General features: G+C 40.7%; 2 protein-coding genes across 5 annotated transcripts in view; one reads left to right on the top strand and one right to left on the bottom strand.

Annotated features, from left to right (window-relative positions):
* The window catches only part of LOC122203126, an 87,096-nt gene that overhangs the window by 50,110 nt on the left and 11,321 nt on the right, over positions 1–25,665 (top strand). The window contains exon 10 of the mRNA XM_042909687.1: positions 23,582–23,730. Within this exon, the coding sequence (XP_042765621.1) occupies positions 23,582–23,730 (149 nt within the window). The remainder of the gene's footprint in view (positions 1–23,581; positions 23,731–25,665) is intronic.
* LOC122202983 (zinc finger protein 271) lies at positions 1,410–24,044 on the bottom strand. Of its 4 annotated transcripts, none has more exons than XM_042909463.1 (3): positions 23,982–24,044; positions 14,334–14,565; positions 1,410–4,375 (listed from the first exon to the last, which is right to left on the bottom strand). In XM_042909463.1, the coding sequence occupies exons 2-3, from the start codon at positions 14,431–14,433 to the stop codon at positions 2,364–2,366; spliced, it is 2,112 nt and encodes a 703-aa protein (XP_042765397.1). In that variant the 5' UTR covers positions 14,434–14,565; positions 23,982–24,044; the 3' UTR covers positions 1,410–2,363. The 4 variants fall into 4 exon arrangements, with proteins under 4 accessions (XP_042765397.1, XP_042765399.1, XP_042765396.1 ...); XM_042909465.1 differs by lacking the exon at positions 23,982–24,044 and adding an exon at positions 23,869–23,920; XM_042909462.1 differs by lacking the exon at positions 23,982–24,044 and adding an exon at positions 15,210–15,274.

Below are 25,665 nucleotides of genomic sequence, written 5' to 3'. Positions count from 1 at the left end.
TTCCAGGCTTCCAAAATAGTTTTTCTTTCTGTTCTTCCCTATTTATTTATTTATTTATTTATTTATTTATTTATTTATTTATATTTTTGAGAGAGAGAGCGTGTGTGAACACAAGTGAGCAGAGGTGGGGCAGAGGGAGAGGAAGAGAATCTTAAACAGGCTCATGCTCAGTGCAGAGCCCAAAGTAGGGCTCTATCTCACGACCATGAGATCATGACCTGAGCCAAAATCAAGAGTGGTACACTTAACCGACTGAGCCACCCAGGCGCCCCTTTCTTTCCCCTTTTATTTTATTCTTCTGAAGGCAGTTAAGACGATCATGTCATTTCTTCGTTCAAAGACCTCAATGGCTTTCCAGTACCTTGAGAACAAAATGCAGAAATATGAAACTTAACCTAGCCATAACTAGTACTTTTCTATTTTCCATATGATACTAAACGCCAGAAAGTTGAAGTGCCTGTTTGTTTAGCATCGCATTCCTTAAGTCTTTTTGCCTACCTCGTTTTTTATTTCCATTTCATTCTGACTCTTTAAGTACATGTTTTAGTAATTATTTTCATGAACTGTTGGTCATAAGGGCAGGAACTCTTTCTCACCCCTTCAGCAGCACTCAGTAGAGTATGATGCTGAATGTTTATTGAATGAATGACTATGTACATACTTCACATCATTTCACATACTTGCTTGCTTCTTGTTGTTGACTACTTTGTTGACTACTTCCTTCTGCCTTTATGCCTCTACTCCCATCCTTCAAAACTCAAATTTCAAGGGCTCCATAAACTTTACCTTTTCTTTCTAATCACAATTGAACCTTACCTCCTCTGAGCTCTTATAAGCATCTTGTCTACACTTATGATTACACTGAGCCATGTGTTTTCTGTATACATCAGGCTTTGTCACTTATGCTTTGTTGGGACAGTATATTCTTCGTGTATAGTAAAACCGAAAGAAAAATACCTTGCACGTAGTAAATAACAACGTGTTAAAGTGAAATATTAACTGGGTGATTTCGGGGAATATTCAAAGTAAAGGACAATAGTGGAATTTTAACAAGCAGTTAATCCTAGAAAAACAATTTGAGATTTTTATTTTTAAAAAAGTTTCTATTTTTCTGTTGAAAACTTTGCATATATACATATATGTAGCCTATTATCAACATGTATGTCAGAAATCAACAAACAGGGGCACCTGGGTGGCTCAGTTGGCTAAGCGTCCCACTCTTGATTTTGGCTCAGGTCCACCATCTTATGATTCATGGGATCAAGCCCCACGTGGGGCTTGGTTCCGAGTATGGAACCTGCTTGGGATTCTCTCTCTCTGCCCCCACCCACACCCTGCCTGCGTGCCCGCTCTCAGACTCTCTTAAAATAAATAAACATTAAAAAAAATAGTCTGATAAACGTTGCCACTTGAAAAAATCAATGTCTTTTTATTTTTAGACAGAATATGCTATACAAATTAGTCATACTGGATATTACTTTAGCTCTCATTTTTGTTCAATCTATAGAGACAAGATACACATAGTGGAAGAGAAATCCTCACACTCTGACATATGGAACTCTTTTTAAAAAAAATTGTTTCACATATTTAGGAGCTGTGATTAAATGGTAGTGAAGAAGGATTTCAAACCAATCAAGTTTATGGGCTACATTAGTGATAGCAAAACAAGTCCATATTTGCTGTGAATACTGCAGGAACTTGAAAAGTCATATTCATTAGGAAAACCAAAACTAGGCCAAAGAAAATTTTCCGAGAAAATGGGGCACTGGAGTTATGTAGTTAATAAGTTTAATACCAGAATAGCATAGCATATTCACACAGAGGGAATTTAATGACAGATAATTAACAGTAGCATAAGGTAGGACTCTTCCATTGTCAGGAGATCAATGGCATGCTGATTATCAGAATACATGCCAATTAAGACATGGAAGGGAATTCAGTTTTCCCTACATTCTCTAAGGTGACTTCTTGGATATGCAATAGGTAATTAGGGCTCTCTAAAGGTTTGAGATTATAACACTAGTACACTTCTGAGTTCTGATTGCACGCCCCATCACACTGATTTTTACAATATCTGATAAGGTTCTGCATTAACACTTATACATTTCTTTAATGATAAAACTCTTCCCTTGTGGACTATATTTGAACAAAAGACCAAAGGTTTTTTTTGTTTGTTTGTTTGTTTTTTACATTTTAGCAGACAGAAATTCCTTTCCATTGTTGCTGACCTTCAGTAACATTTTTGTTCACATTGAAGCTTTTCCCAATTACAGGATTCCTCCTCAGAATTTTTAAATTTAGTTATGTCTCTCAGTTAAACTTTCATTGTAAAAATTATTTTCTGTCCAGTGGTTTTTTCCCCCTTACTGTAGCAAAAGAGTTGAGCATTGATTAAAACCTTTTTCATAATCATCAATAGCATTCCTAAGATTTTTTTCTGGTGTAGTGTCTCTGGTACTGAGTAAAGTTGGTGTATACTCCAAAGGTTTTCCCACATTCATCACATTTAGACTGTCTTCCCCAGAATGGACTATCTCGTGATCAATAAGATCAGAGAGCTGGCTAAAACTTCTGTTGCACTGACTACACCGGTGGGGTTTCTCCCCAGTGTGGATTCCCTGGTGTTCAGTAAGTTCAGTGCATGTGCTGAAGCCTTTCCCACATGCATCGCATTTATATGGCTTTTCACTAGTGTGGATTTTTTGATGGTTAATGAGATCAGAGCGCCGACTAAAGCTTTTGCCACACTGATCACATGAATATGGTTTTTCCCCAGTGTGGATCCTCTGATGTAGGATAAGAGCTGAGCACTGACTGAAAGCCTTTCCACATTCAAGACATTTATATGGTTTCTCCCCAGTGTGGATTCTCTGATGTTTGATGAGGTCTGAGTTCTGGCTGAAACTTTTGTTGCACTGTGGGCATGGGTATGGTTTTTCTCCCGTGTGAATTCTCTGATGAAGAATAAGGTCAGAACTCTGACTGAAGGCTTTCTCACAATGATCACAATGATAGGGCTTTTCCCCAGAGTGCACTCTCTGATGTTTAGTGAGGTCTGAGCTTTGACTAAAACTTTTACTGCACTGGTTACACCCGTATGGCTTCTCTCCAGTGTGTATTCTTTGATGTTTAACAAGGTCTGAACGACGACTAAAACTTTTAGGACAATCACTACATGGATAGGGTTTCTCTCCAGTGTGGATTCTCTGATGTAGAATAAGATTTGAGCTCTGACTAAAGGTTTTCCCACATTCATCACATTCATAGGGCTTTTCACCTGTATGAATTCTATGATGTTTAACAAGGTCTGATCTTCGGCTAAACATTTTACTGCACTGGCTACATGGGTAAGGTTTCTCTCCTGTGTGAATTCGCTGGTGATTCATAAGATCTGAAAGTCTACTGAAGGTTTTGCTACACTGATTACATGGATAGGGTTTCTCCCCAGTGTGAATTCTCTGATGCAGAATAAGGACCGAGCTCTGATTAAAAGCTTTACCGCACTCATTACATTTATAGGGTTTCTCTCCAGTGTGGATCCTTCGATGTTTAATAAGGTCTGAGTTCTGGCTGAAACTTTTGCTACACTGATTACATGGATATGGTTTCTCCCCAGTATGGATTCTCTGATGCAGAATAAGATCTGAGCTCTGACTGAAGGCTTTTCCACACACATCACATTTATATGGTTTCTCTCCAGTGTGGATTCTTTGATGTTTAATAACATCAGAACTCTGACTAAAATGTTTGTTACACTGGTTACACGTGTAAGGCTTCTCTCCAGTATGGATTCTCTGATGCTTAACCAGGTCTGAGCGCTGGCTAAAGCTTTTAGTACAATGACTGCACTGATAGGGTTTTTCTCCTGTATGGATTCTCTGATGGATAATAAGATCAGAACTCTGACTGAAGGCTTTCCCACATTCATCACATTTATAAGGTTTTTCACCAGTGTGGACCCTTTGATGTTTAATAAGGTCTGAGCTCCGACTGAAACTTTTAATACACCAAGTACACGGATAGGGTTTCTCCCCAGTATGAATTCTCTGATGCAGAACCAGAGCTGAGCTCACACTAAAGGCCTTTCCACACTTATCACATTCATAGGGTTTCTCCCAATGGGTTCTTCGATGCCTAATAAGGCCTGCACTCCAAGCAAAGCTTTGCCCACATTCATCACAGTTATGTTGTCTTCTGTTAAAGAGATTTTGATCCTTTTCATTTAATGTATCTCCAAATTCACAGAATCCTCTGCATTCAGAATCCTGGAGAACATCATTTCTGGGGTTGCCAGACTCTTCAGGCAATGGTTCAATTTTTGTTGTAATTTCCTCCTCTGAAGCCACCTCTCCAATCTTGGTCTTAGTCTCACCATCTAGAACAATAAAAAATCCAAATGGAATGTATTCTCCATAGTGTAAGAAAGTTTGAGGTGAAACAGATTTGTATTTACCTATAAAATGCCGTCACAAGAGGGGAGTGCTCCAAAACACTGAAAATGACCCTCCGAAAGAGAAATTGGGAAGAAACAATAAGTAATGGACCATAATAACCATTTATTGAAGTGTCTCACCCAGATATGTTCTGTATACGTCTGTCACAGGAGATCTGGGAATAGTGAAACCTAGTCATAGTAATTATGACAGTTTGACTAAATGAAAGCTAATACATAAGCAATTTATTAACATTAAGTAAGGTAAACAATGTGAAAGAATACTTGAGGGAGAGGGGGAAGGAGGAAGAAGGGGAAGGAGGAAGAAGGGGAAGGAGGAAGAAGGGGAAGGAGGAAGAGGGGGAGGAGGAAGAGGGGGAGGAGGCAGTGGCAGCCTGGCTGTCACTGGGAGCACCACCAACCAGGCAGATCAGAGGTTGCTATTAGGGGAAAGAAGAAGCTATTGAAGTCCAGGAATGGTCAGGACAGAATCTTAAATTTTCAAAAATAGGTCTTTATAATCTCTCATCTCTTTTGTCCTGATTATTACAAGCAAGTGGCTAAGAAAGAGCCACATTCAGTAACCAGACTTCCTAAGTATAGTGTGTGAATCGGGAAAAGATAAAAAATCTCTTCTGAGTTGATTTTTGAGGAGGCCATTCCTAGGCTTAACAATATCAGATGTCTGTGATGGTAGGAGTTCCACTGAAATTCTTGACTATCAGTCCACTGTTAAATGGGGTTTACTATAAAAGGCACACAGTTGTCAGACTGCAAATGGTCTAGAGAGCTGAAAACACGACACAGATTAATTTCAAGGGTGAAAGTAAAAAATCTCATGTCTCCAAGTAGAGGCCTCTTCCCTTTACCAGAGGCAAGGGCATTGGAAAAAGTTAAGTTTACGGGTAAATCTAAATGTGTACTGACTGACTTAAGCAACATGAACCTCTTACGGGGTTTACAATATACAGAGAATTAAAATACATGGCAAAAATAGCACAAGAGGAGGAAAGTCCATAAAACTAAAACATTATAAGATTTTTGGATTGTCCTAGAAATAGTAAACTAAGATAAACTGTAATAAATCAAACGTATATGTTGTAATAGGTTTAAGGCAGCCTATTTCAACCAGGGTTCCATAAGAGAATAAAACAGTAAATAATCTGAATGACCATTTTCTTAATTCTCCCAAAGAAAGTTCACAGCTAGTACCATAATGGATATGCAGGAGAAACATCAGTACGTTGATTAAAATGAATGCCCTAGAGCATTGGTGCTTAATTCTCACAGAATCACATCTGAAAAAGGCTGCTATGAGGTAACAATTAAACACAATAAAAGGATGTATAAACAGTAAGTTAATAGAGAAAAAAATGGAAAAACAAAAAAACCTGATAATGTAAAATTAGGCAAAAGGAGAAAAAAAAGAAACAAAAGATGGGATAAATAAAAACAAATAAGATGACATATTTATTTTTTCCTTTTTAAAAAAATGTTTATTTATTTATTTTTCAGAGAGAGAGACAGAGAGCAAGCAGGGGAGGGGCAGAGATAGAGAGGGAGACAGAGAATCCCAAGCAGGCTCCATATCACCAGCGCAGAGCCCAATGCAGGGCTCAAATTCACAAACTGTGAGATCATGACCTGCGCTAAAACCAAGAGCTGAATGCTTAACCGAGATACCCAGGTGCCCCAAGAATATGGTATATTTAAATCCAAACATCAATTATGTGGTATGTAAATTAACGATTCCAATACAAAGGAAAGAAAAAGCAACAGCTAACACTATACTTAATGGTTAAACATTGAATGCTTTTCTCCTGGGAACAAGGGAGCAAAATAAGGATGACCTCTCTTATCACTTTTATTCAACACTATACAATCTCTATTCAATATTGCTAGCCAATGCAACAAGAAAAATAATTGAGAGATACAAATAAAAAAAAGTCACATTGTCTTTACTAAAGTGTGTCAAAAAAGTTATATGTTGTACATGAGTTTATTGGAGCAATATACAAAACCCAACTGTATTTCAGTACACTGGATATGAACAATTAGAGCCTAAAATTAAAAACCTTTTCTTTGCAGTGGTGGTGGGGGGGGGGGGAGGTGGCGCCTGGGTGACTCAGTCGGTTGAGCGTCTGACTTCAGCTCAGGTCATGACCTAACGGTTTGGGAGTTCGAGCCCTGCATTGGGCTCTGCGCTGACAGCTCAGAGACTGGAGCCTGCCTGCTTCAGATTCTGTGTCTCCCTCTCTCTCTGCCCCTCCCACGCTCATGTTGTGTCTCTCTCTCCCTCTCTCTCTTTCTCTCAAAAATAAATAAACAGTAAAAAAAAAAAAAAAAAAAAATTAAACACAAGTGGTTTTAATGCTTGTGTTCTCTTTAAAAACAAAAGAAAAAAACAACTTTTTTTTAAGTAGGCTTCGCACCCAACACAGAGTCCAACATGCTTGAGTTCATGACCCTGAGATCAAGAGTCAGACACTCAACCAACTGAGCCACCCAGGTGCCCCTAAAAACATTTTTTAACTGCACCAAAGGTGAAATATTTAAAAATGAATTCAACAAAATAAGTGTGGTATCTTTACAATGAAAACTGCAAAACATTGCTGAGAGAAGTTAAAGAAGACCTAATAAACAGAAACATATGCCATCACTTATGGAAAGATAGATTTAATATTGTTAAGATGATGGAATCATTCCCCAAATGATCTATAGATTCAATGCAACCCCAATCAAAACCTCAGCAGGCTTTTTTGTAGAAACTGACAAACTGATTATAAACTTTATGCACAGAAGAATCTAAACAATTTTGGAAAGGAAAAACAAAATTGGACAAGTTATGCTACCTGATTTCAAACTTTATTATAAGGCTACAGTAATCAAAGCAGTGCATAAGATCAGACATATCTATTAATGGAATAAGACTGAGTCCATTAACAGAGGTGCCTGGGTGGCTCAGCTGGTTAAGTGTCTGACTTCAGTTCAGATCATGATCTCATGGTTTGTGAGTTTGAGTGGCATCAGCCTCTCTGCTATCAGCATGTAGTCCGTTTCGGATCCCCTGTCCCCTTCTCTCTTAACCCCTCCACTCCTCAAAAATAAATAAATAAACATTAAAAAAAAAAAAAAGACTGAATCCATAAATAGATCCAAACATATACGTACAACTGATTCTCAACAAAGTTGCCACGACAACTCAATGGTAAAAGAACAGTCTCTTTTCAACAAAAAGTGTTAGAACTGAACAAGAACACAAATTAACCCTCTTTCCTTATGCTATACACAAAAATTAACTAGAAATGTAATATAAACCTAAATAGAAAATCTAAAACTATAAATCTTCTAGAAGAAAGCAAAGCATAGATGACCAAAGTTAATGCACAGACCTGTGAGTAAATAAATTTGTGTTGTTTAAGCCACCCAGTCTGTGACACTTTGTTATGGCAGCTCTAGAAGACAAATAGAGCATGTTTTGAACTATATACATTTAAGGAATTATATCACATATATTCTGTAACTTGCTTTTTTTGTTCAACATTATGTTTGGAAGATTCATCCATATTCATGTGTGTAGCTGTAGTCCATTCATGCTCACTACTATAGCGTGACATATACCACATTTTATTCACCCATTCTCCTTCAATGGACAGTAACATTTTGTTGTTTCAAGCAATGCTGATATGAATCTGCTGGTACATTTATCTCGATGCACATATTCAAGTGTTTCTCGAGGTTACATAAACTTAGGATCAGAATTTTGGGGTCTCATTGTTGAGTGTATGAGTTCACACTGCTCTATATTCTAACCAATATTAAGTCTATTCTCTTTTTTTTTTAATGTTTGTTTAATTTTGAGAGAGAGCAGGAGTTGGGGAGGGGCAGAGACAGAGAGGGAGACACAGAATCTGAAGCAGGCTCCACGCTCTGAGCTGTCAGCAGAGCCTGATGCGGGGCTTGAACCCATGAACCATGAGATCATGACCTGAACCGAAGTCGGATGCTTAACCGACTGAGCCACCCAGGTGCCCCAAGTCTATTCTCTTTTTAATCCATTGCAATCAGGCTTTTATCTCCTTAACTCCATCAAAACTGCACTTACTAGAATTCCTAATAAGCTCTATCTTGACAAATCCAATTCTCAATCTTACTTATTTTTTTGACATAGTTGATTACTCTCTTCTTGAAACATTTGTTTTCTTCTCGCTAATATACCTTTCTTCTATTGTCCATACAACAGAGTGACCTTTATATGTTATTTTCATGCATAAATTGCTCAAATGGTTTCCTTTTACACTAGGAATAAATTCCATGTCCTTACTATGGCTTGAAAGTTCCATCTCGTCCTTTCTATCTCTGTTCTCCTTTCATTCCACAACTACTCCTATTTTCTGTCTATTCCAAACTGACCCTGTTCCTGCTACACCAAAAGGTCCCTGGCATTTGCTATTCCCTCTGCCTGAAAGCCCTCATAGGGCTTGTTCTTTTACTTCACTTCTGTCTCTAACCAACTGTTATCACCTCAGAAAGGTACAATACTTGGTAAGCCCTGCATATTTGAGGCAACAAAGACCACAGTCGAATGTGCTGAAATAACTAATATGAGTAACTTGTAAGGTTGTTATTTTCGAGTGAGACTAGAGTAATAAAAGGCTCTGCAGAGCGCTCGCTTCGGCAGCACATATACTAAAGGCTCTGCAGAAGTCCAGATTGCAATGCAAGTTGTCCTGTCACGTGACTTTATTTATCAGGATAACCAATGGTATAAGAAGTGTCTGCAGCAGTCAGGCATGCTGTATTAGGCCTCTTGCAAGCCTCTAGAAGAGAACTATAGTGAAGTAAGGCCATACTCTCTTCTGTCAAGAACAATTTTCTAAGTGAAAGGCAGACCCTGGCTTGCACTTGGGCACTAATAGAGACTTAATGCTTGAACACGGAGCACCAAATGACTATTACAAACTGACCATTGTGAACTAGTTATTTGATCCATCAAATCATGAAACTGGACATACAAATCAGCATTCCAGTATAAAAGCAAGTCTGGAAGACAAATTCTATGTGCTAGCGACCTGGGTTGCCGCAGTGCCTTTTCCTATTGCTCCACTACCCCTCTCCATTAGCCTACATTCATGGCGTGATGGGAATTCCCTCTTACCAGTTAACAGAGGAAGAAAAAGTACAGAATTGGTTTATAGTTGGGCCTGACCAGCATGTGGACACTAGCTGAAAACGCAACTTTCACTTATTCCCTGACTCTGGAATGACCTGAAACACACTGGTAAAGGCAAATCTTCCCAGTAGGCACAATTTCAGGTATACACCTGGTTGTCCATTTTCATGGAAGGCAATATAGCCTAAGATACATGCCTATAATGATTCAAGGATAGTGACTAATGCGTTATATAATTAGTTAGGCACCTCAAAGAATAAGACTGGAAGACTAGAAATAAGGATTCTGGAAGAAAATTATGAGGCTAGATCTCCTAGAATGGGCAAATAATGAATATATTTGTGCCCCGGGTAAATACTCACCAAAGGGCATTCTCTGTAAAAAGCCTCTCAATCAGATGGGCATAGTGACTCATGTTATGAATGTCAATTAGCCTTTTTTTACTAATGCTTGCCCAATGGATTTATGTACAAAGTGGTCATGGCAGCAGGAATGGAGGCTATGCATGGGCTCAATAATATGGATGTCTGCTTATCAAGGCTGATATGCCTATCATCACAGCTATACACCCATGTAGCCATCTGCTGGGTCCAACACTGAGCCCCTAATAAGGTCCCTGGAGGGGAGCTAGCCAGCAACTAGGGGGCAGATTCATCACACTTGACCCCTTCTATCACAAAGAGAGCAACAATTTGTTTTCAAAGGACTAAACAGACAGCCCAGATACAAATTAGCGTTGACTTAAGAGAATGTGTATTATTATCATGGTAATTCTATACAATATTGCCTCCAAATGAGTCATTTCACAGGGAAGGAAGTACACCAATAAGCTCATACACGTGTAATTCACGGGTCTTACCACATGTCCCATCACCCAGAAGTAAGTGGGTTTCAGTAATTGTGGAATGATTTACTGAAGGCTCAGTTACAGTACCAGCCAGGCAACAACACCCGGATAAGTTTGGGGTACCATCATACAGGATGCAATATATGCCTTAAACCAGAGAACAATAAACAGTGTTGCCTTCTCCATGGCCAGAATGTATGGGTAAAGGAGCTAAGGGTAGAGGAGTAGTAATAAATGTCTCTTCTTACTATATAACTAATAACCCACTTATATTATTTTTACTTTCTATTCCTCTAATCTTGGGTTTGATGGGCTTGGGGTTCTGGTTCTCAAAGAAGAAATACTTCTACCATGGAATAAAGTCATGATTTTGTTAAATTTGAATCTGAGACTGCCTCCTGGCCACTTTGGGCTCCTCATGAGGCTGAACCAACAGGGAGAGAAAGTGTCACTCTACTGGCCAGGATGACAGATACCAATTGCTACTGGGGAACTGGCTGCTGCTACATAGTAAGGGCAAGGAACAATGGGTCTAGGAGTCAGGGGATTCAGTGGAGGTGCTTCCAAGTTCTCTCACGTCTAAAATGCCCAGTCAATGGTACACTGAAGTAATACGGAAGAGACAGGATCATCAAGGACTCAGATCATCCAGGAAAACAGGTTTCTGTTACTAAACTAGGTAAAGAACTCTGCCACTAAGATTCTGGCAGAGGGTGGAGGCAATATGGAATGGGTGATGTAAGAAGATAGTTTTGATTATCAGTTTTGGCTTTGTGAATAGCAAAAACTGTAGCAGTTATTTTAAGGTTATTATGCCTTTCCCTCCCTTTTCCTCAATACTTAATATGAAAAGCACCAGTGGCAGTAAAGTTTTATGTTTCAGATGAGAATATAATTAAAACAATTTTTTTAATGTTTACTTATTTTTAAGAGGGAGAGAGACAGAGCTTGAGCAGGGGGAGGGGAGAGAGAGAGAGAGGGAGACACAAAATCTGAAGCAGGCTCCAGGCTCTGAGCTGTCAGCACAGAACGAGACATGGGCTCAAACCCACAAACCGTGAGATTATGACCTAATTGAAGTCGGCTGCTTAACCAACTGAGCCACCCAGGCACCCCTGATGGGAATATAATTTAATTACAAGTCAACCTGCAAAGAAATGGTAGCTTAAGAGACTGTTTTTCTGCTAAGTTGGGAACATAACCCAAACAAAGAACAAAAGTATATAGATTAAAAGGGGTGGACTGTAATGGGATATTCTCCTTTTGACCCTCTAGATCTACTGCTTACTTTGCTCTGTGCTCCAAGAGGTTGATACCAGTTTATGCACTGCAGCTCTTGGGGTTCTCTGTCCTCTGGCTTGCAGTTAGAGTTGGCCCAAAGTAGGAGGAGAACTGTAGAATGACCAGCTATCCTGGTTGTCCACAACAGAGGGGGTTCTTGGGATATAGGACTTTCAGTGCTAAATCCCAGGGAAACTGAGATCTAGCTCTTCACTCTACATCCAGAGTCTCTTCTTGTTGGGCCAGGAGCTGGAAGTAATGTGTTTCTTTGAGCAAAGGCCATAGCTCCTATTGGCAGCTCTATCTTACAGGTATACTCTCCAGGATCTGGTTAGTCTCTCCCTTTGTAGCTTTAGGCCTAAAGGTAGCAACTGCTCCTCTTTTTTTTTTTTTTTTTTGATCCCAAGGCTGTTCTCTATTCCTTGTTAATTTCTATAATACTGCCCATCCTCTTCATGAAACACTGAATTGCTGAATTTGCATTCAAACCACCTGTTTCCTGTTAGAATCCAAACTGATACATCCTGGTTTGTTTTCTTCATAACAATTATCACTATCTATACTCTATTTTTCATTCATTCATTCATTCATTCATTGTTTCTCCCACCAGAATATAAGCTCCTTGAGGGCAAAGACTTACCTTTTCAGTTCACTGCTATATGCCCAGCACTTATAATAGTGCCCACATAGAGTAACCCCTCAATAACTAATCATAGTATATGGTTAGTAACAATTAATAAGCTATAATCTGATTAATAAACATATATCAAAAATAAGTATTTGTTGAATAGTTAAATTATTTGAAAGATACATTGATGTTAGCAGTGACTACCTCTAGATGGTGGAGTTGTAGGTTAATTTTTCTGTTTTGTGCCTTTCTATGTTTTATAAATGCACCGTATATAATTATATTACTCTATAGTAAAAAAAAAGTTATTTAAACACACTCTAAAAGTCACAAACACATACAATATGTATATTAATTTATGTAAAACTGAAAGTAGACCCAATTCTGCAGTGATTCTCAGGAAAAATGAGAGCTAGCTTCCTGAGAATAGATTCTTAAGGTAAGACAAGTACTAAACACAGAAGACAGAAACAAAGTAAAATAGAGATACTTCAAAACTATAAAGAGGCAGAAGATCTAGAGTAAAAGAAAATGACAATAGAAGGTGAATCTCACAGGCCAAAGAGCAGCAATGGGAGGACCAAAATCAGCAACAAAATATGATGCGGAAATGAGACGCTCCAAATGCCCATACCCTTGTGCAGTTCTCTTCCACAATGACTCTGGAACTGGTCATGTGATTTGCTTTGGTCATTATAACTTCAGTATAACACAAAAATAGGTTAGAAAAGTGCTTATGCATCCCAGGGCTTTCCCTCTCTCTGTATGGGAAACTGGCTGCCCTGTGAAAAAGTCTGGGCTAGTCTGCTGCAGATACATGACTCAAGCCATACCCGGCACTAATAGCCAGACATATATGATTGATACCAACTCAGACCCTGGCCCTAGTTGAGCCACTGGATGACTGCATGAGTGATCCCAGACAACCAGGAGAAAAACTGCCCAGCTGAACCCAGCCTAAATTGACGACCTACAGAACCATAAGAAAACATGGTTTAAAAATGTCTGATGTTTTGGGGCCCCTGGGTAGCTCAGTCAGTTAAGCGTCTGACTTCATTCAGCTCAGGTCATGATCTTCCGGTTAGTGAGTTCAAACCCCGCTTTGGGCTGTGTGCCGTCAGCACGGAGGCCGCTTCTGATTCTCTGTCCCTCTCTCTCTCTCTCTGCCTCTCCCTCACTCTCATGTGTGTGTGTGTGGGGGGGGGGGGGGGGGGATGTGTGCACGCACGCATGCATGTGCTCTCTCTCAAAAATAAATAAACATTTAAAAAATGTCTCATGTTTTAGGTCACTAAGTTTTGAGGTTCTTTATTATGTGGTAATAGACACAATCCTCAAAATAACCTCCAAAGTATGAGTTATTATATACTTATAAAATGAGGAAACAGAATGATGACAAAGCTAGTATTTGAATCCAGGCTGTCAGACTTCCAAACTTTAAACTATGCCACTACAACACATAAAAAGGATGGCTTGAAAAGATGTTTTATAGTGTTCATTTATTTTTCAGAAAGAGACAGAGAGGGGCAGAGAGAGAGGGAGCCACACAATGGGAAGCAGGCTCCAGGCCCTGAGCTGGCAGCAGTTTGGGGCTCAAACTCACAAGCCAGGAGATCATGACCTGAGCTGAAGTCGGACGCTTAACTGACGGAACCACCCAGGCGCCCCATAGAAGATTTTAAAGGGAAAATATCAAACACTGACAGATTGGTGATAAGGTGGTTAGAATGGGAAAATGGCTAACTCTGGGGATTCAAGGAGAGGAGGGAATTCCATGAGAATTTGATTGCTAAAATTCACAGTAAAGCCATGTGACTGTGCTTGCAGCACTAAAGAGATAGTACTGCCTAACTAATCCCGTGAGGGGTAGGCAGTGAATACCAATAGCACTTGAAAAAGCTAACACAGCACCGGTAACAACCCTCCCCACCACCTGAAACCATTAAGAAAGATATAACACACGGCTTCTCACCTGACAGAAGGCGGTGTTCTTGAGATTCATAATTGAAGTGGATCTCCATGGGCTGCAACGGGCCACTTACCACCTCAGGGAGCAACTGGAGAATTACCATTTCCTTAGTAAGCTTTTCTTGTCCACATAGGAGTCTGAAGCCTGGAGGCAACTGGGCACCACTGGGTTCGGAAGGGAATCATGGTGGAGACTGGAGATAAAGTTTCTGAGACTAGACCACCAGAAACATCCCCTAGATGTAAAAGAAGTGAGGGAGAAAACAAAATCTCATTTAATCTCCACGAGCTTTTCTGTCAGAATTTACTAAGTTTCCTCCCTCATCATCCTAGAGTCAGGCATTCTTTGGATATGTGTACTCCATTCCAAGTCTAAAAACCTTCCAACATAAGTGGAGGTTAATGCTACTGAAATAAGGGCATCCTGGAAAGATAAGGCAGGGGAGGGAATTAAAACTTTTGTTCCAGCGGTTAACACTGTATTGGGTGCCTTTATCATACCGAACCGACTACTGATCCCTCATCATTATGTTTTTCTTTCCCTCTTTCCCTTCTTCCAGCACTCACACGTGCAGGTTTCTCTTTCCCTGGCACGCTCGTCTGATCTGCGTGAATGCATCCCCTTCCTGATTTCCACTTGCCCCCAAAGTTTCTGGTGTTCATTCAGGTGAACTCAAGGCCGAGGCGCTGACCGGATACCCAAAGCACACTAGGCCAAGGAACCACCGAGCCCAGGAGCGGCGCCTGGGGGCGATCCCGGCGGCCTAGACTCTCCAAGGACTCAAGAAAACACACAGGGCTCCCTGGTGGCGCTGCCAGGTAGCACAGCGGGCGAGATCACCCGAGTTCCCCGGCCCCCGCGACCTGACACCACCCATACCTTGACTTGTTCTCCAGGTCACTGTCAAGCCTCACAGGCTGCGAACCCGCCATCGCCGCGTCCGCTCTAGGAATCTGGGAGGATTGCTCAGCTCTATGGCGCGGAGCCTCGCACGTGAGCACACGCAAGGGGGCGGCGGCCACGGCGGCGGGTCGGGTGGTGTTTGCCGAGAGTTAACCCGTGAATCTCCGCGAAGCTGACCTCAGCGGAGCTGTGGCTAGCGACCTGGTGAGCCAGCGACAGGTACCTTGCTGGCCTATCTGCCGGTTCTTGACGTGAATGTCGAAACGCCTTTCAAGAAAGCTCTCTGGGGCAGGGTGGGTCTTCTGACTACATAATGAGTTCTTATTATCTTATTCTTTTTGAATCCCCACTCCACCTTCCTTTCATATTTGCTGGTGTGCTTCTATTGTAACTTTCTACCTGTCCTGTTTTTTTTTTTTTTTTTTCCGCAGAACCGTGGCATGCCTCCAAATAATTTGGAAGCCTTGTCAAAATACTTTTTATTGGACCTCACCCTCAGAGTTTACCACTCAGTAGGTCTGGGGTGGGAGCCCAGGTTCAGGTGCTTTTGTTGTTGGCTCTGGGACCACACTTTGAGAACCATTGCCCTAAAAATAAGTAATGCTCAGCAATTCCCAAATTGCTGGGAAGCTGGATTTTCATAAACTTTGCCATCAAGGAAGGCCACAGGGTCTGTTTCTAAATGGCTTACTTAAGACGAAATTTAAAAATATGTGAAGACAAATGAAAATGAAAACACAGTAGTCCAAAAATCTTTGGGATGCAGCAAAAGCTGTTCTAAGAGGGAAGTTTATAGCAATACAAGTCTACTTCAAGAAGCAAGAAGAATCTCAAATAACCTAATCTTACACCTACAGGAACTAAAAAAAGAACAAACCAAAATCAAAACCAGTAGAAGGAAGGATATAATAAAGACTAGAGTAGAAATAAATGAAATAGAAACTAAACAGTTTTCTTGCCAGTACAGTCCTCATTGTGGCTAAAGGATCAGGGTGAGAAGAAGGACCTGAAATTTGGGGGGATGGGGTGGGGTGCATATCATGATAGGAAAGAATATTGTTGTGTCCTTGGAAATATCTTGGGAAGTAAGGGGGGATTAGGAGAAGGATTGAGACATGTGATTTAGGTTGAGATGTTGGGAAGAAGAGGTACAGATTTGAGAAAGTGGTGGCTGGCTGAAATGATGGTTGAGGTAGAAGTAGAGGTCTTTTTGTCCCAGCTCAAGACCCTCTTCTGATCTCTGAAATCTTAGGGATGTACAAATTGAGGCCCTGATATCCCTGTAAATAACTTGTTTAGGTCCTGCCCTCCCAAGAAAGGAGGGTAGATACTTTTTTAAAAAACCAGTTTTATGTGATATAACATATAACAATCATCAAATATTTCGGGTAGACAATTTGATAAGTTTTGTCATATGTATACAGTAGTGAAACCATCACCACAGTCAAAATAGTGAACACAACCAGCAACCCAAAAAATTTCCTTCTATCTTTAGTATCTCCTCCCTTTCTTCCCACAGCTCCTAACCATTGTTCTGCTTTGTGTTACTATAGATTAGTTTGCATGTTTTAGAGATTTATTTAAATGGAATTATACAGAATGCACTCTTTTTTTGGTCAGACTTCTTTCACTGAGCATTATTACAAGATCTATGTTACTGTGTGTATTAGTAGTCCATTCCTTTTTGTTGCTAAATAATATTCCATTGTTATTTATTTATCCCCTCATTTATTTATCCACTCATGAGTTGATGGGAATTGGGTATTTCCAGTTTTTTACTATTACAAATAAAGGTGCTACAAACATTGGTGTCCAAGACTTTACATGGACATATACTTTTTTCTTTCATGGTAGTTGTATGTTTAACATTTTAAGAAACTGCTACACTGTCAGAGTGGCTGAGTTGTTTTTCATTCCCACCAGCAGTATATGAGAATACCATAGTTGACATACTACTTTTGAAAGGTTTTTGGTAAAAGAGAATGAGAAAGAGGTTAACTAGAGGTTAATTCTTATGTGCAAAGTTAAGGGTTTTGTTAATTTTTTACATGGAAATGATCATGTGAACATAGACTTTGTGAGCATTTAACCAAGGAAATAAAACTTTTTTTCAGATTGTGCTAGATTTGTTGCCTTGTGGAGTCTTACCAAAGATGCATTCTGAGGCTAAGAAGCCAGCTTGGAATCTAACAATTTGATCAGTCAGCCAGAACAACCCTAGACCCAGTTGTGGTCCACACCAGCTGACACTGAAGAGGTTCCTCTCAGTAAGGTAAAAAGAATTCAAAGGTTTCCAAAGAGATCGGGAGTGATAACACAGGCATGGGAAATGATATGAGATTCTCAAGAATAAAACTGATAGCTCACCCACCAGTATTCTACCTGATTTCTGTTTCCTATTACATTTCTTCTTGGGGGAAACTAGGCCAAACTAACATATGTCTGATTTAGGCATAGGTTCTATAGTAGTGGTTCTTAATCCTTTTTGGATAATATGACTACTTTGAGAATATGATAGAAACTATAGACCTCTTCTTCAGAAAGTTGAACATCAAGACCTACATGTGAACTTTTGCTTATCATGTATTATATTGTATGAGAAATTAATTTCCTTTAGACTGTATAATCAGTCTTCACAAAGAATTAATTTTAATCTAAAAATCAATCTCTAGGTCCAGGTAAACAAGGGAAATAAATCCAAATTGTGAAGCCAAATGAAAAAAATTGACTTTCCTTTTTGTCAAATAAATATTAACAAGTAGACTGCTCCTGTTTGTTTTGTGAATGATATATCTAAATTATGGACAATCCAATGTCTTTGAAATGTTAATATGCATTCCAATTGACTGTGACTTTTTAAAAAGAGAACCCATGCTGAAAACTGAGATTCAGAAAGTGAAATAATGGCCAATATAATCAGTTTCCAACGTTCACTTTGACAGAGATGCATAGGCTTGTATCAGAAACACCAAAATTCCCCAAGACCTCTAGAGTTGAATTCAAATCAGATCATTTCTTTTCAGTCAGTGACGTCACTGGCATCAGTTTGAAGTCTTCAACTTCAAAACCAAGTCACAGAAGTTTGAACAACTCTTCGTTTGTACTTAACATTGTTGTGGGTTGAATTGTGTTTCCCCATCTCCAAAGATATGCTTAAATCCTAACCACTAGTACCTGGTTTTTTTTTTTTAATTCTTTTAATGTTTATTAATTTTTGAGAGACAGAGAGACAGAGCATGAACGGGGGAGGGGCAGAGAGAGAGGGAGACACAGAATCCGAAGCAGGCTCCAGGCTCCGAGCCGTCAGCACAGAGCCCGACACGGGGCTCGAAGTCACAAACCACGAGATCACGACCTGAGCCGAAGCCGGACGCTTAACCGACTGAGCCACCCAGGCGCCCCCAATAGTACCTGTTAATGTGACTTTATTTATAAATAGGGTCTTTGCAGATGTAATCAAGTTAAGATGAGATCATACTGGATTAAGGTGGGTCCTAATCCACCAACTGGAGTCTTTATAAGAAAAGGTAAGTTCAGACTCACAGGAGACTCACAGAAGGGAGAAGAGACCATGTGAATGTGAAGGCAGACCTTAAAGTGATGCATCTACAAGGCAAAGAGCACCAAGGATTGCCAGAAACTGCCAGAAGTTTGGAATTAGGCATGAACCTTAGAACCTTCACAAGGAGCATGGTCCTGCCAGCACGTTGATTTTGGATTTACAACCTCCAGACTGTGAGAAAATAAAGTTCTGTGGTATTAAGCCATTCTGTTACACCAGAAGTGAGGTGCTGCTTTAACAAATACCTAAAAATGTTGATGTGGCTTTGGAGTTGGGTAATGACTAGAAGCTGGAAGAGTTTTCAGGCTCATGATAGAAAAGACCTACATTGCCTTGAAGAGATTGTTGGTAGAAATATGGATGTTAAAGGTGACTCTGGCAATGACTTGGAAGGAAGGGAGAAGGATAGTAGAGCAGTGTTCTTTCGTCTTAGAGAATACATATATTGTCATGAAGAGAATTTTGCTAGAAATATTGAATATTCAATACACTCCTGATGAGGTATCAGACAAAAATGAAGAAAATATTGGAATCTGGAGAAAAGGTGATACTTGTTGCAAAGTTAGCAGAAACTTGGCCGAATCATGTTCTACTGTTGAGTGGAAAATAGAACTTGTAAGTGATGAACCTGGATTTTTAGACAAGGAGCTTTCCAAGCAAAGTGTGAAAGATGTGTTCTGGTTTTTCCTTGCTGATTATGGTAAAATGTGAGAGGAAAGAGATAAATTGAGAATGGAACTGTTAAGCAAAAAAGGAATCAGTACTTGATAATTTAGAAAATTTCCCAGCCTATCCTTGCTCTGGAGACAAAGCCATGAATGTAGCTAGAAAACTTTTGGTGGAGAGGACTGGGTGTGTGACTCATGGATCCAATCAACTATCTCAACAGAAACCAGAAACAGAAATGGGGTTATCCAGGAAGGATCTGTGGAGAACCCCTGCATATAACTGTGGGATCCCCTTGATATCCACAGAAGACCAGCATGGTTTTGAGAATGTTGTATCACCAGAAATACTGCCAGCTTGGACTGAATCAGAGACAGGACAAAATGAAGGAAGCCTGTCAGATTTCTAGGATTCTACATGCAGGAAATGGGGTGCCCAGTGAGGGGTTCCACTTCTGAGGGCTGAGAGACCAGAGCCACCTCAAATGAGAGGGGCTGATGAAGCTTCCATTGTCGCAAGGGGCATACAAGCAACAGGGTAATTTGGAAACTCTACAAATATTTGGAAATTAAATAGCCTATATCTAAATAACCTGTGCTTCAAAGAAGAAATCACAAAGGAAATTAGAAAATATTTTAAACTCAGGGCGCCTGAGTGGGTGGCTCAGTTGGTTGATCATTCAACAGTTGATTTTGGCTCAGGTCATGATCTCAGGGTTGTGGGACTAAGTCCCAAAGACGGGCTCCATGCTGAGTATGGAGCCTGCTTGGGTCTGTCTGTCTGTCTCTCTCCCTCCTTCTGCCCCTATCTCACATGTGTGTGTGTGCTCTCTCATTCTCTAAAAAATATATAGATAAATATATATTTATCCATATAGATAAATATATAAATATATATATCATTCTTTAAAATGTTTATGTAAATATAAATATAAATATATTTTTTAACTGAATGAAAGTGAAATGCAACATATAAAATTTTATGAGATGCATCCAAAGCAGCATGTAGAGAAAAATTTATAGCTTTAAAATGCCTAGGTTGGCACGCCTGGATGGCTCAGTTGGTTAAGCGTCCGACTTCTGCTCAGGCTATGATTTTGAGGATCATGAGTTCAAGCCACGCGTCTGGCTTTGTGCTGACAGCTCAGAGCCTGGAGCCTGTTTCGGATTCTGTGTCTCCCTCTCTCTCTCTCTGCCCCTCCCTGGCTCATGTTCTGTCTCTCTCTCTCTTTCAAAAATAAATAAATATTTTAAAAAATTAAAATAAAATGCCTATGTAAGAAGAAAATCTCATGTCAATAATCTAAGTTTCCACCTTAAGAAACTTGAAAATAGGCAGTAAACTTAACAACAAAAAAGCAGAAGGAAGGAATTAATAATGATTAGAGTAGTAATTACTGAAATAGAAAACAGAAAAATAATAAAGAAATATCAATGAACCCAAAATTTTGTTCTTTGAAAATATAAGCAAAAATTGACAAACCTTTAATAGACTGACCAAGAAAAAAAGAGAGAGATTAACAAAAGCAGAGAAGAGGGGACATCACTACCAACTCTGTAATAATTTAAAAGAATATAAGGGAATACTATGAATAACTTCATGCCAACATATTACACAACATAAGTGTCATGGACAAATTACTTGAAATATACAAATTACTAAAACTGAGAAAGAAATAGAAGATGTGAATAAATGTATGAAAAGCAAATAAATTGAGTTAATAGTAAAAAAACTTTCTAACAAAGAAAAGCAAAGGCCCAGTAAATTCTATCAAACATTTAAAGAATACCAGTCTTTCACAATCTCTCCCAGAAAATAGAGAGGGCCAGTAATTACTCTGATGCCAAAGCAGACAAAGATATCACAGGAAAAGAAAGTGATCTGGAAAAGAAAACAGACCAATATCTCTAACAATATAGACACAAAAGTCCTCAATAAAATATTAGCAAATTAACTTCATTAATACATAAAAAAGAATTATACACTGATTCAGTGTGTACCAGTGTAAACCAACCTAGTAGGTTGGTTTAACATGCAAAAATTATATAGAGATTTAAATACCTCACTTTCAATAATGTTCAATAATAGAATGAATGGATATTGGTATAATCCTACAATATTATTAGAAATAAAAATGTATGGCATACATCTGCACAAAACAATATGAATGGATTTCACAATGTTGAAAGAAGACTGACTTTAAAAAGTACATATTGAATTCCATTTATATACAGTAGAAGAAGAGGCAAAACCAACCTATCATGTTCAGAGTTCAGTGTAGTGGCTATCTTTCAGGGCTAGAGGAGGGTGGGGACTTGAGAGCACAGGGGGTACTTCTGAAGACCCATAATATTGTTTCTTTGCTGAGTGCTGGAACAGGAGGAGGTTCCGTTTGTGAAAATTCAACAAACTGTATGTACACTTATTTACTTATAAAATCAGCATTACTAACCAATACTGTTTGGCTGTTCTGCATTCAGAGCACCAAAAAACAAAGACCAAAATGCACCATTTTTTATTATAATGCTTCATCTTATTTTCTGAGACAACTCCACCTACCTATCTGGTATCATTCTCTCCCCATCAGCTATGTATCTCTCTTTTCTTCTATCTTCAATTTTTCTTCCTACTCACATTTTACCTTTTTTCGACAAATTAGATCTCTAGTATCTTTAAAAAACAGACATCTTTCAATCTTGTTGTCTAGTCCAATCAAGTGTCCTTTCTTGTCCCTTCGTGCACGACCACATTTCTCAAAGAAACTATTACCTATTTTCAGTGTCTTATCATACACTTCTTAACCCCTGGCAAGTACATTCCACAGGTAATCTCTCTCCAGCCCTTCTTCTGCCCCTCCCCTTAATAACACCATCACCTGGGGTGCCTGGGTGGCTCAGTCGGTTAAGCAGCGACTCAGGCTCAAGTCATGATTTCATGGTTTGTGAGTTAAAGCCCCACATCCGGCTCTGTGCTGACAGGCTCAGAGCCTGGAGCCTGTTTTAGATTCTGTGTCTCCCTCTCTCTCTGACCCTCCTCTGCTCCTGCTCTGTCTCTGTCTCTCAAAAATAAATAAAATGTTAAAAAAACAAAAAAATCACATTGCTTTAAAAAAAAAAAAAAAAAAAACCAGCATCACCTGAATTCTCACCTCCTCCAGCTCTCTGCCCCATCTGCTAGTAACCTGTTCTCTCTCCTGAAACTCTCGCTTGACTTTTATGATGTTTGAACCATCTGGACTCTCCTCTTCTGAGAAGCTCCTCTTCTCTATATGTTCTTGCTCTTCCCACCCCCACACACTGGTATTTTATCATTCCGTTTATTTTCCCGTAAGATCTCCCTTGGCGATGTCATCCCCTTCTCTATCTTCAATCATATTTTCAGATACTAGCAAATCCTGCTAAGTTCATGTTTCCAAATGCCTGTTTTCTTTTTCTTACCTGTTTTGCCCTTTAATCCACTCTACTATGTAAGATACCTCCCCAAAGTATAATTCAGGCCTTGTCACGTGTAAACGGCCTGCGCTGATTACTAAATGAATTCCAAATTCCCGAGTGGCATTTGAAACTCTCGAAACGTGACACCACTGTATCCTTAAGCCTAGGTTCCAGCCAACTAAGATGCTGGGCTAATTCCCCAGCATGCCCTGAACTTCCCATTGCGGTGCTCTGCCTCTGGCCACTCCTCTAAGTCAACATTTTAGTCGTTAGACAAGACTCAGCTTGAGTAACGCCTTCTATGAGAAAATTATTCTCACTCTTCTGCTCCGTGATGGCCCTGCACGCCCTTGCCCACGACGGCAGGGTCGATTCTCCGCTTTGCACCCTAGCCCAGCCTGGGCTGAACCCTTCCCCTCCGTCCCCACGCACTCCACCCCGAACTGTCCAGAACTGGCACTGAAGGCAGGCGTTTGTGGTGTACGAATGTGGTCACGTCTTCCTTTTCCTCAAATGTACAGATATAAGGTTCTATTTTTATATCCTTGGAGATAAAGCTCTCTCTCTCTTCCTGTATTTCTTTTTTCTTCTCTCCGTCGCCTGTCAACCATTTTGAAGCGGGGCTGTGGGGGACCAGGTCCCCCGCAGAGACGCACTCCTCCCGGCCTCGCACCCCTCTTCCCAAGCCTCCGCGCGGCGCGCCCGCCACCGAGCTGCAAATATGCAGTCCTCCCGGCTTCCTAGAGGGGTGCGCCCGCTCCCACTTCCGGCGCGCGCCGCCCGAGGCTGTTCTGCTCCCTCCTTGGGGTCTGTCCCGCAGCCCGCCGAGCGAAGGGTGAGTGAGGCGGTCCGGCAGCGCGGCCCCGGGTGCTTCCCAAACCGCCCCCGTCCGGCCTCTGCCCTCCCCGCCGCTTTGCCTCAGCCTGGCCGTGACACAGGCAGAGCCTGCGGCAGTACCAGATGGCCTTCCCACCTCGACGCTTCCGTCCGTCCGCGCATCCGTCAGTCGGGCCATTTCTTCACGCATTTGTTCGTTTGCCTGCCCATCCACCCGCCCTAGTGCCCTTTGACTTCACAAGCACTTACCGTGCTCCGCCGTGTGCCAGGCCACGGGTTGAGGAGTCGGAGATAAACTGATGGAATCTTTCCTCCCACTTCTCATGCGGCCAGAGCTCGCTCTTGAGTCAGGTCTCAGCTGACCGTCTTGACTTCCCCAGTCTAGGTTAGATAGATTCTTTGTCAGTCACCTTCAGAGCCCTTTCTACTTTCCCCTTTGTAATTCTTATCACGTAATTATGCGTCCTTTCTGTTTAACGTCTGCCTCCCTACTAAAATTTTAAGTTCTGTAATGGCAAGGACACGGTCTTATTTATAATTCTTTGCTCAGTGCCTAGCGCAGTGCCTGCACAAAGTAAGCATTCTGTATTGTTGAAGAAATGTGTGGGAAAACACAGACCTCCTGGAAGGGGCCGTTGGTTTGGTGGAGAAGGCAGATGTGAAAAGGCAGTTCAACAGAGTACATATCTAAGAGTATGGACTCTGGAGTCAGACCGTTTTGTTTCAGAACAGTCCAGATTTCATCACTTCCAAACCATGTGACCTGAGACAAATTAAGTAACATCAGTTTCTGTTCAGTTAAACAGTAGAATCTAGACCATAAAGGGCTGTGAAGATGAAATGAACAGGTAGACAGTGCTTGATTCTACAATAAAAACTCAGTGTTTTCTGTTACCATATAGTAAGCAAACAATGCAGATACATTATAGTAACAGTCATGCTGTAACAAGCAGTTTTGTCCAAAAGTGCCCTGGAGGTCCTTGAGTTGCTTGGACTAAGAGCTAGCTTGGACCAGGATCTCTCCTCCCAGAGGGAAGGGCCATATCTAAGCTTCCAGCCCTCTCCATAGGGGTTCCCTAGACAACTCTGTCAACACTGGCACTTAATAAACATAGGTCAACCAAAAAGTGGACCTATGGCCCCCAATAACAAGGCTGCTTTCTTAACATTGACACTGAGAAGTTAGAAGGAGCTCTTCCCTGAAACAGCAGCACCTCTCTCCAGAATTCCCTTTTGTGGGATGATGGAAGAATCACAGGACCTGTGCTCATTTTACTGACCCCTAGCTGGTAAGTTTCCCCAATAAAACCTATTCTATATCCCACGCCTTGTGATGTGGAATTTGCCTTTCCCTTGTGCCATTTCTACCATGCATTGAGAACCTGCTATGGGCCAAGTGTTTTAAAATTTAAGTTTTATTATTATTTAGGCATGGTGAGGCCCAACAGATCTGGAGATGATTGCCATTGCAAAGATAGTTTGTTACTCATGGTTTCCAAGAGGAGGGGTCATGCCATGCCCCACATGGTCACACATGGTGAAATCACAGGATCAGTCAGGAGGCCAGGTGAGGGGAAAGTGGGCAGGAGCCTGTATCGTGGTTTCTGTGGGAAGGAATGGGTGAGGCAGGGTAAACAGGTTTGGGATTGGCTAGTTTGAATAGTTTCAGTGTGCTCTGAAGCATAGGGCTTGTGCCTGATTTTCTGGCATCTGACCCTGGGTGATTAGGGCAGGGGAATGGTGGCCCTGGATGAGAAATCCCAGTACAGGAGGTGGTGGTGTGTGGGCTCTGGGTTGGTTTGCATATGAAAAGCACCCTGTAGGTGAGTTTATTATCTCTAGGAATCTGCTAGCTCTGGGAAGGACAGTCCTTCCAGTGAAAGCAAGGCCCAGATGTCAAAACGCCAGAATAAAAAGATACGCTTAATACATC

This window comes from Panthera leo, chromosome D3 (genome assembly GCF_018350215.1).
Source record: "Panthera leo isolate Ple1 chromosome D3, P.leo_Ple1_pat1.1, whole genome shotgun sequence".
NCBI classification, from domain to species: domain Eukaryota; kingdom Metazoa; phylum Chordata; class Mammalia; order Carnivora; family Felidae; genus Panthera; species Panthera leo.
Note: the sequence above shows the minus strand (reverse complement) of the source record. Positions and strands in the feature narration are given on the sequence as shown.